This window comes from Mesocricetus auratus, unplaced genomic scaffold (assembly GCF_017639785.1).
Source record: "Mesocricetus auratus isolate SY011 unplaced genomic scaffold, BCM_Maur_2.0 Super-Scaffold_100047, whole genome shotgun sequence".
Taxonomy (NCBI): Eukaryota; Metazoa; Chordata; class Mammalia; order Rodentia; family Cricetidae; genus Mesocricetus; species Mesocricetus auratus.
Window position 1 is genome coordinate 1,874,082 of NW_024429224.1, and position 16,727 is coordinate 1,890,808.

Genomic DNA, 16,727 nt, shown 5'->3' on the forward strand with positions numbered 1-16,727 from the left:
TGCCATCAAGAGACTCAGAATCACACTCCTGAGACCTGAACCTGGTAGTTTAACCCTTGAGAAAAGAAATGCCCCAGGTCCCCTAGGACCCATATAGAGCTGGCTGGAGAGCAGGCTCTATAATGACACTGGAGTTGTCTTCAATAATTGAGTTGGGAATGATCTGTCAGAAGCCTTTATAGCCATAAGAAACCACTGTCCTTTTTTGGCCCAAAGAAGCAGAAATTGAGTCAGACACTGTAGCTCTTTTCAAAGAAAACTAGACTCAGTGGATGCCAGCTTTTCCTGACCATGTCAGAATAGGTCTCCTTCAGATCTTCCCAGAGAACATTACAGCTAGAGGAGAAAACTGAGAATCTGAAGATGCTTCCAATTGATACACACTGGGACAGGTAAGAACCTGGAAGGGATAAGACTCATCTTTAAGACTCATCTTTACCATTGCTCAAATGCACACACACATACACACACACACATACAGAGAGAGAGACAGAGACAGACAGACACACACATACACACACACACAGAGACAGAGACAGAGACAGACAGACAGACAGACACACACACACGCACACACCTTGACCCCCCCAAATAGGCCATCATTTTACTGATATGCAACCAAAATCTTTTCTTAAGATTAGAAGCTTCTTATGAACCACAAAGTAGACAGAAAACTTAAGATGATGACTCTTGTTATGCCACACACTTACAAAGGCTGTGGAATACCGCCTCACACTGAATCCAAAAAACAACAGGCAAAGCTGCTTGCAGAAGGGAAAAGACTCAAAAACCTTCATTTTCATTCCAGTTGGTGATAACAAGTAACAGAGAGATACAGCAAAATCGTAGGTGTGAAGAAAGAGGGTCTTAAATACCGATCCCCAGATTGCCACAGGGTGATACAAAAAATGGAGAGAAGAAAGAGATAAAGGGGAGAGTTTGGGGGGCATCCTAAGGTAAGCACTGCCCTCAGCCCATGTGTGTCTAACGCTCCCAAATAGAGGAAAGTTCAACACATTTTCGGTGTCCACACAAAAAGATAAAATGTGTGTGTGTAAGTGTGTGTGTGTGTGTGTGTGTGTGTTAGGAGAAGAGGGGGAGTGTTGATGAAGACTTACACCTCTGTCCTAATACACCAACTTAAAGAGCTTTTCAAATATTCCCAGTAAGGCCTTGCTTAATTGCCACCTCATTCAAATAGACCAAGCTGACTTCTTTAATCAGATTGATCTCTTTTCTATAGACCCTACTGCTACACAGAAAACAAAACTTGCATTTGGGTGTTTATTATATTAATTTTTCTATAAAAATGTTTTGTGTTTTATTTCCATTGGTACCCATATATTCTCCATTTTCCACCCCACATAGTTATGGCTATATAAATCTGTATCTGTGAGCTGATCCAATAATTAAATATTAGCACATAGAGACTTTTCATCTGCACGCAGGAAATGCGAAGGATGGGAAAGCCAAGCAGAGTGAACCATTCTGGTGCTTCAGACTTCCTCCTTCTGGGACTCTCTGAGCAGCCAGGCGAGCAGCCTCTTCTATTTGGCATCTTCCTGGGTATGTACCTGGTCACTGTGGTGGGGAACCTGCTCATCATCCTTGTCATCAGCTCTGACGCACACCTTCATACTCCCATGTACTTCTTCTTGGCAAGTCTGTCCTTAACTGATGCTTGTTTCACCTCTGCTTCAGTCCCCAAAATGCTTGCCAACATTCATAGCCACAGTCAGACCATCTCCTATTCTGGGTGCCTTACACAGCTGTATTCCCTCCTGATGTTCGGTGGCCTTGACAACTGCCTCCTGGCTGTGATGGCCTATGACCGCTATGTAGCGATCTGCCAGCCACTCCATTACAGCACAGCTATGAGTCCCCAACTCTGTGCACTAATGCTGTGTGCGTGCTTGGTGCTGACCAACTGCCCCGCCCTGACGCACACATTGCTGCTGACCCGCGTCGCTTTCTGTGACCACACAGCCATCCCCCACTTCTACTGTGACCCCAGTGCTCTGCTGAAACTTGCTTGCTCTGACACCCACATTAATGAGCTGATGATCATTACCATGGGCTTGGTGTTCCTTGCTATTCCTCTCATGCTGATCGTCTTCTCCTATGTCCGCATTTCCTGGGCTGTGTTGGGCATCCCTTCTCCCGGAGGGCGCTGGAGAGCCTTCTCCACCTGTGGCTCTCATCTCACAGTTGTTCTACTCTTCTATGGATCTCTGATGGGTGTGTATTTACCTCCCCCATCAACTCACTCTGCAGAGAGGGAAAGCAGGGCTGCCGTTCTCTACATGATTGTCATTCCCATGCTGAACCCATTCATCTACAGCTTGAGGAATAGAGACATGAAGGAGGCGTTGGGCAAACTTTTTGGTGGTGGAAAAGCAGTCTTCTTACTATAACTCTAATGCTTAATCCTAGTGCTGTTTTCAAAACCCTGAGCTAGAAATGGAACAGTAGGCTACGTTGTGAAATGAGGTCTTATGCCTTGATCTTTCTTGACTTCACTATGACAACCATTGCTGACAATGGAACACCATCCCTGATCCTCAGCTCTAAAACCGGCATATGCGCTGCAATGGACCGAGTCATATGCTGTCCTACAGTCATTGAGGCAAGCATGCAATGAGATGAAGGGACAAGGAAACAAACATTTGTTGGTTGTCATTCATTGTCATTCATCAGATATTTGAAAGAGGGTGTGAAACTTATCATAGGATGTAAATAAGTTTCCAAAACCAGGTAGATTTGATTCCAGGGCCTGTGACATCTATGTTGTCACACCATGCTAACCATGACAAGAAAGGTTTTGGAAGAACAACCTAAGCATAGTATTCAGTAATGACCAGAGACAAATATCAAAGTAATACATACACTATGCTATGCCCTCACTGCTTATCTCCTTACAGTTTGCTAATGTCATGGATATTTTTCAAAGAAAACTTTTCTTAAGTGCCTACATTGTGCCAATTTTGTATTTGATTATACATGATTCTTTCTCTGTGGTTTTACATGAAATCTTTCCTAACATTAGAAGAAAATCAAGTGTACTGAAAATTTTGAGAACAATAATTGTATCAAAACTAGTCTGGTGGGAATTGGGATTATAAAAAGTCAGAAAACTTTTAAACCGTGGTTGTATTTTTTTGTAAATTATGAAACTTTAATAAAGAGCTTTTACATATATTACATGAGCACATCTGTCATTTTGGCTTGGCATTAATGTAAATTCTAATGTGATTTTAATTTTAAATACCATTTGTTCTCTATTTGCATAAAGCAAAGAAATTAATGACCTGGGCAATGCCTGCAATCCTATCACACAGTATCCCAAGGAAGAAGAATTATCATGAGCTACATCAAGTTCAAAACAATGTCAAAAGCAGTGAAAGGGACAAATGAGTTCTATATATTAACTTTTATAAATCTTGGTATAATTTCTTATCGTACCATGAGGATTTCTTTAACAATTTCTTAAATTTTCTTCACAGATTATACTATCTGCAAACAAAGACTATTTTGTTTCTTTCTTCCAATTTGCACATATTTAATTTCCTATTCTTATCACATTATATGAGCTAAGATTTCCAAAACGTCATTGAAACACAGTGATAAAAGGGAACCTGTTAGTGGGAAAGAGGCTAAGTATGATGTTAACTTGGGTTTCTCAGAAACATTCTTTGTCAAGTGGAAGTGGTTGCCTTGTATTTCCAATTTACTGAATTTTTATTGATAACACATGAATGACTGTTGAATTTTGCCTAATGCTTTTTCATATACACTGTCTGACAATTTCTTCTCTAGCTTGCTAATGTAATAATCTACAATCATTTTTCCTTTTAAATTAATTTTATTTAAATCAGAAACATTCTTATTTTACATGCCAATCCCAGTTCCTACTCCCTCCCACCCTCCCATTGCCCCCACCAATCCCCATCCCAGCCCCCCATCCATTCCTCAGGGAGGGTGAGGTCTTCCATGGGAGACCATCAAGTCTGTCACATCATTTGGGGCAGGACCTAGGACCTCCCCATGTATCTAGGATAACACTGTACCCCTCCATAGGGAATGGGCTCCTAAAGTCTGTGTACTAGGCATAAATACTGGTTCCATTGCCAGAGGCCCCATAGACTGCCCAAGGACCCCAGCTGACACCCAAATTGGGGGGCCTGGTTCAGTCTTACATTGGTTCCCCAGTTGGGTTTCCACAGCATGGCCTTGACCCCTTTATTCATTACTACTCCATCTCTACAACTGGATTCCAGGAGTTCGCCTTGGTGCTCAACTGTTGATCTCTGCTTCTGCTTCCATCAGCTACTAGATGAAGGATCTAGGTTAGCATTTACAGTAGTCATCAATCTCATTATAGGGGAAGGGCATTCAAGGTAGCTTTTCCACTATTGCTTGGGTTCTTAGTTGGGTTCATCCTTGTGGATTCCTGGAGATTTCTCTAGTGCCATGTTTCTCATTAACTCCATAATGGCTCCCTCTATTAAGGTATCTTTTTCCTTGATCTCTTTCTCTGTTCTTCTCCCAACTGTACTCTCCTGATCCCTCAAGTTTTCCTCCTTCCAGTCTTTCTGCCCTCCTCTTTCTCTACCTCCCTCCCCTCCCCCAGTGTACTCAGAAGATTTTGTCCCTTTTCCCTTCTCTGGAGTTCCATGTATGTATCTCTTAGAGTCATCCTTCTTTCCTAGCTTCTCTGTGGTTGTGGATTGTAAGCTGGTACTCCTTTGCTCTATGTCTAATATCCACTTATGAGTGAGTACGTACCATGTTTGTCTTTCTGTGTCTGGCTTACCTCACTCAGGATGGTTGCTTCTATTTCCATCTGCTTGTCTGAACATTTCATGATGTCATTATTATTTTTCATTGAGCAGTACTCTGTTGTGTAATTGTACCATATTTTCTTTATCCATTCTTCAGTTGAGGGACATCTAGGTTGCTTCCAATTTCTGGCTATGAAAAATAATGCTGTTATGAACATAGTTGAACAGATGTCCTTGTGGTAAGAATGTGAATCCTTTGGATATATGCCTAAGGATGAAATTACTGGATCTTGAGGTAGACGGATTCATATTTTCCTGAAAAAAAAACCCATATTGATTTCTAAAGTGGCTGTACATGTTTGCATTCCCGTCAGCAATGGAGGAGTGTTCCCCTTTCTCCACATCCTCTCCAGCATTAACTGTCATTGGTGTTTTTTGATTTTAGCCATTCTGAGAGGTATAAGATGGTATCTCAGAGTTGTTTAGATTTGCATTTCCCTGATGGCTAAGGATGTTGAGCACTTTCTTAAGTGTCTATCAGCCATTTTAGACTCCTCTATTGAGAATTCTCTATTTAGTTCTGTCCCCCACTTTTTAATTGGATCCTTTGGTGCTTTGGAGACTTGCTTCTTGATTTTTGGAGATCAGCCCTCTGTCAGATGTGGGATTGATGAAGATCTTTTCCCATTCTGTAGGCTGCTATTTTGGCTTATTCACTATTTCTTTTGCCTTACAGAAGCTTCTCAGTTTCAGAAGGTTCCATTTATTAATTGTTGATCTCAGTGTCTGTGCTACTGGTGACATGTTCAGGAAGTAGTCTCCTGTGTCAATATATTCAAGGGTACTTCCCACTTTCTCTTCTAAGATGTTCAGTGTGGCTGGATTTATGTTGAGGTCTTTGACCCATTTGGACTTAACTTTTGTGCATGGCATGGATCTATCTGCATTCTTCTACATGTCAGCATCAGTTATACCAGGACCATTTGTTGAAGATGCTATTGTATAATTTTAGTTTCTTTGTCAAAAATCAGGTGTTCATATCAGTGGTGTGTGAGCTAATATCAGAATCTTTAATGCCATTCCACTTGTCTACCTGTCTGTTTTTGTGCCAATAGGGAGCTGTTTTCAGGACTACATCTCTGTAGTACAGTTTTAAGTCAGGGATAGTGATGTCTTCAGAAGTCCCTTTATTGTACAGGGTTATTTTGGCTACCCTGGGTCTTTTGTTTTTCCACATAAAGTTGAGTATTGTTCTTTCAAGGTCTGTGAAGAATTGTGCTGGGATGTTGATAGGGATTACATTGAATCTAAAGATTGTTTTTGGCAAGACAGCCATTTTTTCTGTGTTGATCCTATCTATCCAGGAGCATGGAAAATCTTTCCATTTAGTGTTATCTTTTTAATTTCTTTCTTTAAAGACTTAAAGTTCTTGTCATACAGGTTTTTCACTTGTTTGGTTAGAGCTACCTCACGATATTTTATGTTGCTCTTGGCTATTGTCAAGGGTGATGTTTCTCTGATTTTTTCAATGCCCATTTATCATCTCTATATAGAATTGTTTAATTTTTATTTAGTCTTGTATCCTGCCACTTTACTGAAGGTATTTATCAGATGTCAGAGTTCCCTGTTGCAAATATTGGCTCACTTACATGAACTATCTTATCATCTGCAAATAGTGAAAGTTTGACTTCTTTGTTTCCAATTTGTGTCCCCTTGATCTCCTTTTGTTGTTTTATTGATCCAGCTAAACAAATATTGGTATTGTAATTTTAAGTAGCTTTGAATAACTGAGATAAATACCACTTTGTAGTCATGTTAATTATTTTGCTTCAGTGTTGCTTTTGTTTTCAGCATTTTTTGGGCATGTTTTGTGATTTATTTATATATTTGTATATATATATTTTTTTTATTTTCCAGTTTAAATTTAGATAAGAAACAAGGTTGCTTCACAAGTCAGTTCCAGGTCCCTCTCCCTTTCCCTCCCCTCCTCCAGTGCCCTCCCCCCAACCCCCTTCCGTATCCCCTCATTCCCCCAGGGAGGGTGAGGCCCTCCATGGGGGTGTGCATAGTCTGTCATTTCATATAGGGGAGAGCCTAGACCCTTCCCCAAGAGTTCAGGATGAGAGTGCACCTCACATTGTTCTATGGGAGTCCAAAGACCATGTGTATACTTGGGATGGGCACTGATCTGCTGCCCAAGGCTCAATAGATTACCTAGGCCTCCTCACTGACACCCAGATTCAGGGGGTCTTGATCATTCCCATGCTGGATTCCCAGGCATCAGCCTGGGATTCAAGAGCTAACCCTTGTAGGTCAGCTGTTTCTGAGGGTAAAACCAGCCCAGTCTTAATCCCTTTGATCATCAGTCCTCCCTCTCTATTACTGGCTTTCTTGAGTTCAGCTCAGTACTTAACCTAGGGAGACTGCCTCTTCTTCGATCAGCCACTAAATGAAGTTTCTGTTTCCCAGACTCTCTGGCCATAGGATTGTAGGCTGGCACTCCCCAGATCTATGTCTAAAATCCATATATGAGAGAGTACATGCCATGTTTCTCTTTTTGTGACTGGGTTACCTCACTCAGAATGGTTTCTTCTAGTGTCATCCATTTGCCTGGGAATCTCATGATTCCATTACTTTTTTCTGCTGAATAGTACTCCATTGTGTAGATGTACCACATTTTCTCTATCCACTCTTCGGTTGAGGGACATCTAGGTTGCTTCCAAGTTCAGGCTATTACAAATAAAGCTGCTATGAACATAGTGGAACAGACATCTTTGTTGTATGAATGGGCATCTTTTGGATATATGCCTAAGAGTGGAGTTGCTGGGTCTTGTGGTAGGTTTATTCCCATTTTTCTGAAGAATCTCCATACTGATTTCCAGAGTGGCTGAACCAGTTGGCACTCCCACCAGCAATGTAGGAGTGTCCCCTTTTCACCACATCCTCTCCAGCATAAATTGTCATTGGTGTTTTTTTTAATTTTATTTTCCAGTTTAAATTTAGATAAGAAACAAGGTTGCTTCACAAGTCAGTTCCAGGTCCCTCTCCCATTCCCTCCCTTTCTCCCGTGCCCTCCCCCCCCATTATCCCCTCATTTCTCCAGGGAGGGTGAGGCCCTCCATGGGGGTGTGCATAGTGTGTCATTTCATATAGGGCAGGGCCTAGACCCTTCCCCAAGAGTTCAGGGTGAGAGTGCATCTCACATTGTTCTATGGGAGTCCAAAGTCCGTGTGTATACTTGGGATGGGTACTGATCTGCTGCCCAATGCTCAATAGATTCCCTAGGCCTCTTCACTGACACCCAGATTCATGGGGTCTTGATCAGTCCCATGCTGGATTCCCAGGCTGATGCCTGGGATTCAAGAGTTAACCTTTGTCTGGTCAGCTGTTTCTGGGGGTTAAACCAGCCCAGTCTTAATCCCTTTGATCATCAGTCCTCCCTCTCTGTTACTGGCTTTCTTGAGTTCAGCTCAGTACTTAACCAAGGGAGTCTGCCTCTTCTTCGATCAGCCACTAAATAAAGTTTCTGTTTCCCAGACTCTCTGGCCATAGGATTGTAGGCTGGCACTCCCCAGATCTATGTCTAAAATCCATATATGAGAGAGTACATGCCATGTTTCTCTTTTTGTGACTGGGTTACCTCACTCAGGATGGTTTCTTCTAGTGTCATCCATTTGCCTGGGAATCTCATGATTCCGTTATTTTTTTTCTGCTGAATAGTACTCCATTGTGTAGATGTACCACATTTTCTCTATCCACTCTTCAGGTGAGGGACATCTAGGTTGCTTCCACGTTCTGGCAATTACAAATAAAGCTGCTATGAACATAGTGGAACAGACATCTTTGTTGTATGAATGGGCATCTTTTGGATATATGCCTAAGAGTGGAGTTGCTGGGTCTTGTGGTAGGTTTATTCCCATTTTTCTGAGGAATCTCCACACTGATTTCCAAAGTGGCTGAACAAGTTGGCACTCCCACCAGCAATGGAGGAGTGTCCCCCTTTCACCACATCCTCTCCAGCATAAATTGTCATTGGTGCTTTTGATTTTAGCCATTCTGACAGGGGTGAGATGGTATCTGAGAGTTGTTTTGATTTGCATTTCCCGGATGGCTAAGGATGTTGAGCATTTTCTCAAGTGCCTCTCAGCCATTTTAGACTCCTCTATTGAAAACTCTCTATTTAGTTCTGCAGCCCACTTTTTAATAGGTTCATTTGGTGTTTTGGAGACTTGCTTCTTGAGTTCTTTGTAAATTTTGGAGATCAACCCTCTGTCAGATGTGGAATTAGTGAATATTTTTTCCCATTCTGTGGGCTGCCTTTTTGTCTTGCTGACTGTGTCCTTTGCCTTACAGAAGCTTCTCAGTTTCAGTAGGTCCCATTTATTAATTGTTGATCTTACTGCCTGTGCTACTGGTGTTATGTTCAGGAAGCTGTCTCCTGTACCAATTCGTTCAAGGGTACCACCCACTTTCTCTTCTAAGAGGTTCAGTGTGGCTGGATTTATGTTGAGGTCTTTGATCCATTTGGACTTAAGTTTTGTGCATGGCGATAGACATGGGTCGATCTGCATTCTTCTACATGCCAGTCTCCAATTATGCCAGCACCATTTGTTGAAGATGCTTTCTTTATTCCATTGTATATTTTTAGCTTCTTTGTCAAAGATCAGATGTTCGTACGTGTGTGGGTTAATACCCGGATTTTCAATTCGATTCCATTGGTCTACCTGTCTATTTTTGTGCCAATACCAAGCTGTTTTCAGGACTATAGCTCTATAATAGAGCTTGAGGTCAGGGATGGTGATGCCTCCGGACGTTGCCTTGTTGAACAGGGTTGTTTTGGCTATCCTGGGTCTTTTGTTTTTCCATACAAAATTGATTATTGTTCTTTCAAGGTCTGTGAAGAACTGTGCTGGGATTTTAATGGGGATTGCATTGAATCTGTAGATTGCTTTTGGCAGGATTGCCATTTTTACTACATTGATCCTACCTATCCAAGAGCATGGGAGGTCTTTCCATTTTCTGAGGGCTTCTTTAATTTCTTTCTTTAAAGATTCAAAGTTCTTACAATACAGGTCTTTCACTTGTTTGGTTAGCGTTACCCCAAGGTATTTTATGTTGTTTGTGGCAATTGTAAAGGGTGATGTTTCTCTGATTTCTCTTTCAGCCCTTTTATCATCTGTATATAGTAGGGCTACTGATTTTCTTGAGTTGATCTTGTAGCCTGCCACTTTGCTGAAGGTGTTAATCAGCTGTAAGAGTTCCCTGGTAGAGTTCTTTGGGTCATTGATGTAAACTATCATATTGTCTGCAAACAGTGAAAGTTTGACCTCTTCCTTCCCAATTTGTATCCCCTTGATCCCCCTTTGTTGTCATATGGCAATAGCTAGAACTTCAAGTACCATGTTGAAAAGGTATGGAGAGAGTGGACAGCCTTGTTTTGTTCCTGATTTTAGAGGAATTGCATTGAGTTTCTGTCCATTTAGTTTGATGTTGGCTGTTGGTTTACTGTATATAGCTTTTATTATGTTTAAGTATGTCCCTGTTATCCCAGATCTCTCCAAGACCTTTATCATGAAGGTCTGTTGGATTTTGTCAAAGGCTTTTTCAGCATCTAGTGAGATGATCATGTGAGTTTTGTTTTTCAGCTTGTTTGTATGGTGGATTACGTTGATGGATTTTCGTATGTTGAACCATCCCTGCATCCCTAGGATGAAACCTACTTGATCGTGGTGAATGATTGTTTTGGATCCGATTTGCCAGTATTTTATTGACTATTTTTGCATCAATGTTCATGAGGGATATTGGTCTGAAGTTCTCTTTCTTAGTTGTATCTTTGTGTGGCTTGGGGATCAAGGTTATTGAAGCCTCATAGAAAGAGTTTGGCAAAGACCCTTCTGCTTCTTTGTGTGGAATACTTTGAGAAGAATTGGTATCAGCTGTTCTTTGAATTTCTGGTAGAATTCTGCACTGAGGCCATCTGGACCTGGACTTTTTTTGGTTGGGAGACTTTTGATGACTGCTTCTATTTCCATAGGGGTTATAGGTCTATTTAAATTGCTTATCTGTTCTTGATTTAGTTTTGGCAAGTGATAGCTATCCAGGAAGTCATCCATTTCCTTTAAATTTTCGAATTTTGTGGAGTACAGGTGTTCAAAGTATGACCTAATGATTCTCTGGATTTCCACAGAGTCTGTTGTTATGTCCCCCTTTTCATTTCTGATTTTGTTAATTTGCGTGTTCACTCTCTGCTGTTTGGTAAGTTTGGACAAAGGTTTGTCTATCTTGTTGATTTTCTCAAAAAACCAACTCTTCGTTGCATTGATTCTTTGTATTGTTTTCCTGGTTTCTACTTTATTGATTTCAGCCCTCAATTTGATTATTTCCTGGCGTCTACTCCTCCTGGGGGATTTTGCTTCTTTGTGTTCTAGAGCTTTCAGCTGTGATGTTAATTCTCTGGTATAACTATCCTCCTGTTTCTTCATGTGAGCACTTAGTGCTATGAACTTCCCCCCGTAGCACTGCTTTCAAAGTGTCCCATAGGTTTGGGTATGTTGTGTCTTCGTTCTCATTGAATTCGAGGAAGTCTTTGATTTCTTTTTTTATTTCCTCTTTGACCCAGGGATAGTGCAGTTGAGCATTATTCAATTTCCATGAGTTTGTAGGTTTTCTGCAATTTGTGTTGTTGTTGAATTCTAATTTTAAAGCATAGTGGTCTGATAAGATGCATGGAGTTATTCCAATTTTTTTGTAGCTGCTGAGGTTTGATATGTTGCCAAGTATGTGGTCGATTTTTGAGAAGGTTCCATGTGGTGGTGAGAAGAAGGTATATTCTTTTTTATGTGGATGAAATGTTCTATAGATATCTGTTAATCCCAGTTGGGTCATTACTTCTATTAGACCCTTTGCTTCTTTGTTGAGTTTCTGTCTGGTATTCCTGTCTAGTAGTGAGAGTGGTGTGTTGAAATCTCCCACTATAACTGTGTGGGGCTTTAGATGAGATTTAACTTCTAATAATGTTTCTTTAACGAATGTGGATGCCTTTGTATTGGGGGCATAGATGTTCAGGATAGACACTTCATCTTGGTGGGTTTCACCTGTGATGAGTATGTAATGACCTCCTTCATCTCTTTTGATTGATTTTATTTTAAAGTCCAGTTTGTTAGATATTAGGATTGCTACCCCTGCTTGTTTCTTGGGTCCATTTGATTGAAAAAATTTTCCCAACCTTTAACTCTCAGGTAATGTCTGTCTTTGAGGGTGAGGTGTGTTTCTTGTATGCAGCAGAAGGAAGGGTTCTGTCTTCCAATCTATTCTGCTAGTCTGTGTCTTTTTATGGGTGAGTTAAGGCTATTAATATTGAGGGATATTAATGACCATTGATTGCTCATCTTTTCTTCAATTTGCAATGGTTGTTGGTGGTGGAATTATGTGTGGAATTTCACCCCTTTGTTCTTTTGGCTGTTGGTAGAGAGGGATTCTCTAATGCCTATGTTTTCTGGTTGTAGTTAGCTTCCTTGGGTTGGAGTTTTCCTTCCAAAATTTTCTGTAGGGCTGGGTTAGTGGAAACATATTGCTTGAATCTAGTTTTGTCATGGAATATCTTGTTTTCTCTGTCTATAGTGATTGAGAGCTTTGCCGGTTATAGTAGTCTGGGCTGGCATCCATGGTCTCTTAGTGTAGGTAGAATATCTATCCAGGACCTTCTGGCTTTCAGAGTTTCCATGGAGAAATCAGGTGTAATTCTGATAGGTCTGCCTTTATATGTTACTTGACCTTTTTCCTTAGCTGCTCTTAATATTCTTTCTTTATTCTGTATGTTTGGGGTCTTGATTATTATGTGGCGAGGGGATTTTTTTGTGGTCCACTCTATTTGGTGTTCTGTAGGCTTCTTGTACCTTCATTGGCATGTCTTTCTTAAGGTTGGGAAAGTTTTCTTCTATGATTTTGTTGAATATGCCTTCTGCCCCTTTGATTTCTTCTACTTCTTCTATACCTATTATTCTTAGGTTTGGTCTTTTCATGGTGTCCCATATTTCCTGGACGTTTTGTGTTAACGATTTGTTGGATTTAAGGTTTTCTTTGGTTGATAAATCCATTTCTCCTAGCGTATCTTCAACACTTGAGATTCTCTTTTCCATCTTTTCTATTCTGTTGGTAATGCTTGTGTTGGTAGTGCCTGACTGTTTGTCCAGCTTTTCTATTTTCTGCCTTTCTTCAGATTGTATTTTTTAATGTCTCTATTTCAGTTTTCAACCCTTGCTTCTTGCAATTTTCTGTTTATCTTTTCGTCCATTTGTTGCCTTTTATGAATTTTTTGGTTTGTTCTATTTCCATTTCTTGCATTTTTTGGTGTGCTTTTTGTTCCATTTCTCGCATTTTGTGCTTTGTTTCTTCTTCCATTTCCTGCCTTTTTTGATTTGTTTCTTCTTCCATTTTTTCATTTTTTGCTTTGTTTTTTCTACCATTTCTTGCATTTTTTGCTTTGTTTCTTCTTCCATTTCCTGCCTTTTTTGGTATGTTTCTTCTTCCAATTCTTGCATTTTTTGCTTTGTTTTTTCTTCCATTTCTTGCATTTTTTGCTTCGTTTCTTCTTCCATTTCCTGCCTTTTTTGGTTTGTTTTTTCTTCCATTTCTTGCATTTTTTGGTTTGTTTTTTCTTCCATTTCTTTGAGGGATTTTCCTATATCCTCTTTTGGGGCCTCTATCATTTTCATGAAACTGCTTTTAAGGTCATTCTCTTCTGCTTCATTCGCATTGGAATGTTGGGGTCTTGCTGGTGTGGAGTCTCTAGAATCTGGCGGTGTCATATTTGTTTTTATGTTGCTGAGTGTGTTTTTGTATTGTCTCTTTCCCATCTCTTCTTCTTGTGGGTGCAGAAAGAGCCCCTTACTGGTCTGGGGACCAGAGTTCCTTTTTGGTGGGTGCTAGCAAGTCCAATAATCTGGTGGTTCTTCTATTCCTTGTCCAAATGCTGGTCCCGTGGGTGGAGAAGAACAGGAATCTGGGGCGCTTAGCCTCCTACCTGGTCCCCTGGACCCTATGCTGGGTCCTGTTGTACCTGATCCTGAACAGCTACTCCCCTGGTCTCCCAGCCTCCTCTGGTTTCCTGGTCTCATTGGTGGGAGAGAAGACCTGGAGTCTGGGGTGCTTGGCTCCCGCCGGGATTGAGAGCTCTGTGCAGTTCCCAGGCGATCTGCAGGCACTGGAACACAGGCCGGCCGGGAAGCCGGCCTGTTTACCTGATGCTGCCAGAGGAACACCTTCTTCCCTGGACTCCCAGCCTTCTCTGGTTTCCTGGTCTTGTTGGTCGGAGAGAAGACCTGGATTCTGGGGTGCTTGGCTTCCGCCGGGATTGGGAGCTCTGTGCAGTTCCCAGGCGATCTGCAGGCACTGGAACACAGGCCGGGAAGCCGGCCTGTTTACCTGATGATGCCGGAGGAACACCTCTGTTTTCAGCATTTTATGGAGGATTTTGCATCAAAATTAATGAAAGATATTTGTTAGCAGTTTTTCTGTCATATAACATCTTTTTCAAGTTTTAGTATTATGTTGATGATAGCTTACACTCTCTCAGCTTCATTTTCTAGGTGAAATTGTAGAACTGGCATCAATTTTTCCTCAAAAGTTTGATAGAATTTATCACTGAAACTGTTTAGCCCTGGTACCTCTTTGGCCAGCAGTGCTTTATTTACATATACACAGAAGGACTTCCCCCATCAACATTGTTTGTTTAATAGATGTAGAACTACTGATTTTTGTCAATTTTCTCTTGTGTGGGCCTGAGCGGATGTGACTTACAAGGCATTGGTCTATTTCAATTAGGCTAGCAAACTTGTGGGAGTGGCGTATCCTACAGTGTCCTTTGTCATTTGTTTCACTCTCCATGGATGTGTACTCAATTAAATCTGATTCCAGCTTCTCTCTCCCCTTCCTCCAGCCCCTCTCCCTCCTGCTCCTCTTATTCATCTGTCCACTCTCTGTCATGTGTTCCTATTAGAAAAATCGTTTTTACAGAGTTTTTGCATTGGTTTGTAGTGGTTCATGCCTCAAATCCCAGCACTTGGAAGGTGAAAGTTACAGGATCCTCAGTTCAAGGACAGCCTTGCTGCATAACAAACCCTGTGTCCAAGGCAATATGCATTGTGTTGATCTTTGCCTTTGGTGTCCCTGCCCCTGACTTGTGATGTTTCCTTTGCACGTTCATAGATTTCAGATCTAACTGTTGCTACATCTCCCACTAGATTTAATTTCCTACTTTTTTCCAGTTTCATTAGGTGAAAGGTTGTTTTATTGAATTTACATTTTTCTAAATCAAGGAGTGCTTTTTGCTAATCCATCAGGATGGACTCAGGAGCTGCGTTTTTTACTTAGGTTACCTACAACTCATTTTTCAGGTTTGTAATATGCCTTCCTGGCTGGAGCAGCTTCAAATGCTGGACATGGGTTTTCAGGTCATGCTTTCTACAGTGTTTATAATATCTCATTATATAATGATTGCAGTGCTCTCAAGAGCATATTTAAAATCATTTTATAACAATATTTTACTTATTGTGATTCAGAAAAATTGTCAATTGAACTAGACTCTTAAGAAAATTTGTTTTCACTTATAGTGGGAGAATTCAACACCCCACTCTCACCATTAAACAGGACCACAGACAGAAACTTAACAAAGAAACAAAGGAATTAATAGAAGTTATAACACAATTGGGTTTAACAGACATATATAGAACTTTCCATCTGAACAAAAATGAATATACTTTCTTCTCAGCATCACATGTAACCTTCTCTAAAATCGATAGCATATTCAGCAACATAGCCAACCTCAACAGGTACAAAAATTGGAATAAAGCCCTGTATCTTATCAAACCACCATTCTTTAAAGTTATAAGTCAATAACACAAATTGCAGAAAACCTAAAAACTCATGGAAATTCAACTATGTGCAATTGCACCATTCCTGGGTTAAGGAAGAAATAAAAAAGAAATTAAAGACATTTTAGAATTCAATGAGAATGAAGACACAACATACCTAAACTTATGGGACACTTAGTACTGAGAAAAGTACTAAGAGGAAAGTTCATAGCACTAAGTGCCCAAATGAAGAAACTGGAGAATGGTCACACTAGAGAATTAACAGCCCAACTGAAACTCTAGAACAAAAAGAAAGAAACTCACCCCAAAGGAGTACACGGCAGGAAATAAGCAAATTGAGTGCTGAAATCAATAAAGTAGAAACTAGGAAAACAATACAAAGACTCAATGTAACAAACACTTGGTTCTTTGAGAATATCAACAAGCAGACAAATCTTTATCTAAAATTACCAAACTGCAGAGAGCGAACACGAAAATTAACAAAATCAGAAATGAAAGGGGTATATAACAACAGACACTGAAGAAATTCAGAGACTTATCAGGTCATATTTTGAAAACATGTAATCCAAAAAATTCAAAAATCTAAAGGAAATGGACAATTATTTGGATAGATAACATTTACCAAAATTAAATCAAGAGCAGATAAGACCAATAACCCCTAATGAAATAGAAGTAGTCATCAAAAGTCTCCCAACCAAAAAAACCCAGGGCCAGATGGTTTCAGTGCAGAATTCTACTAGAAATTCAAATAACAGCTAATACCAATTCTCCTCAAAGTATTCCATACAATGGAAGCAGAAGGGTCATTGCCAAACTCTTTTTACCTGGCTACAGTTAACTTCATACCCAAACCACACAAAGACACAACTAAGAAAGAGAATTATAGACCAACATCCCTCATGAACATTGATGCAAAAATACTCAATAAAATAATGACAAATCAAATCCTAGAACACATCAGAAAAATCGTCCACCATGAACAATTTGGCTTCATCTCAGGGATGGAGAGGGGGTTTGACATACAAAAGTCCACCAATGTAATCCACCATATAAACAAACTGAGAGAGAAAAATCA

General features: G+C 40.4%; 1 protein-coding gene across 1 annotated transcript; it reads left to right on the forward strand.

The window, feature by feature from the left end:
* Nucleotides 1-1,454: 1,454 nt before the first annotated feature.
* Nucleotides 1,455-2,414, forward strand: LOC101831612 (olfactory receptor 1N2). Its single transcript, XM_005082105.3, has one exon. The coding sequence runs from the start codon at nucleotides 1,461-1,463 to the stop codon at nucleotides 2,412-2,414; it is 954 nt and encodes a 317-aa protein (XP_005082162.2). The 5' UTR covers nucleotides 1,455-1,460.
* Nucleotides 2,415-16,727: the final 14,313 nt, after the last annotated feature.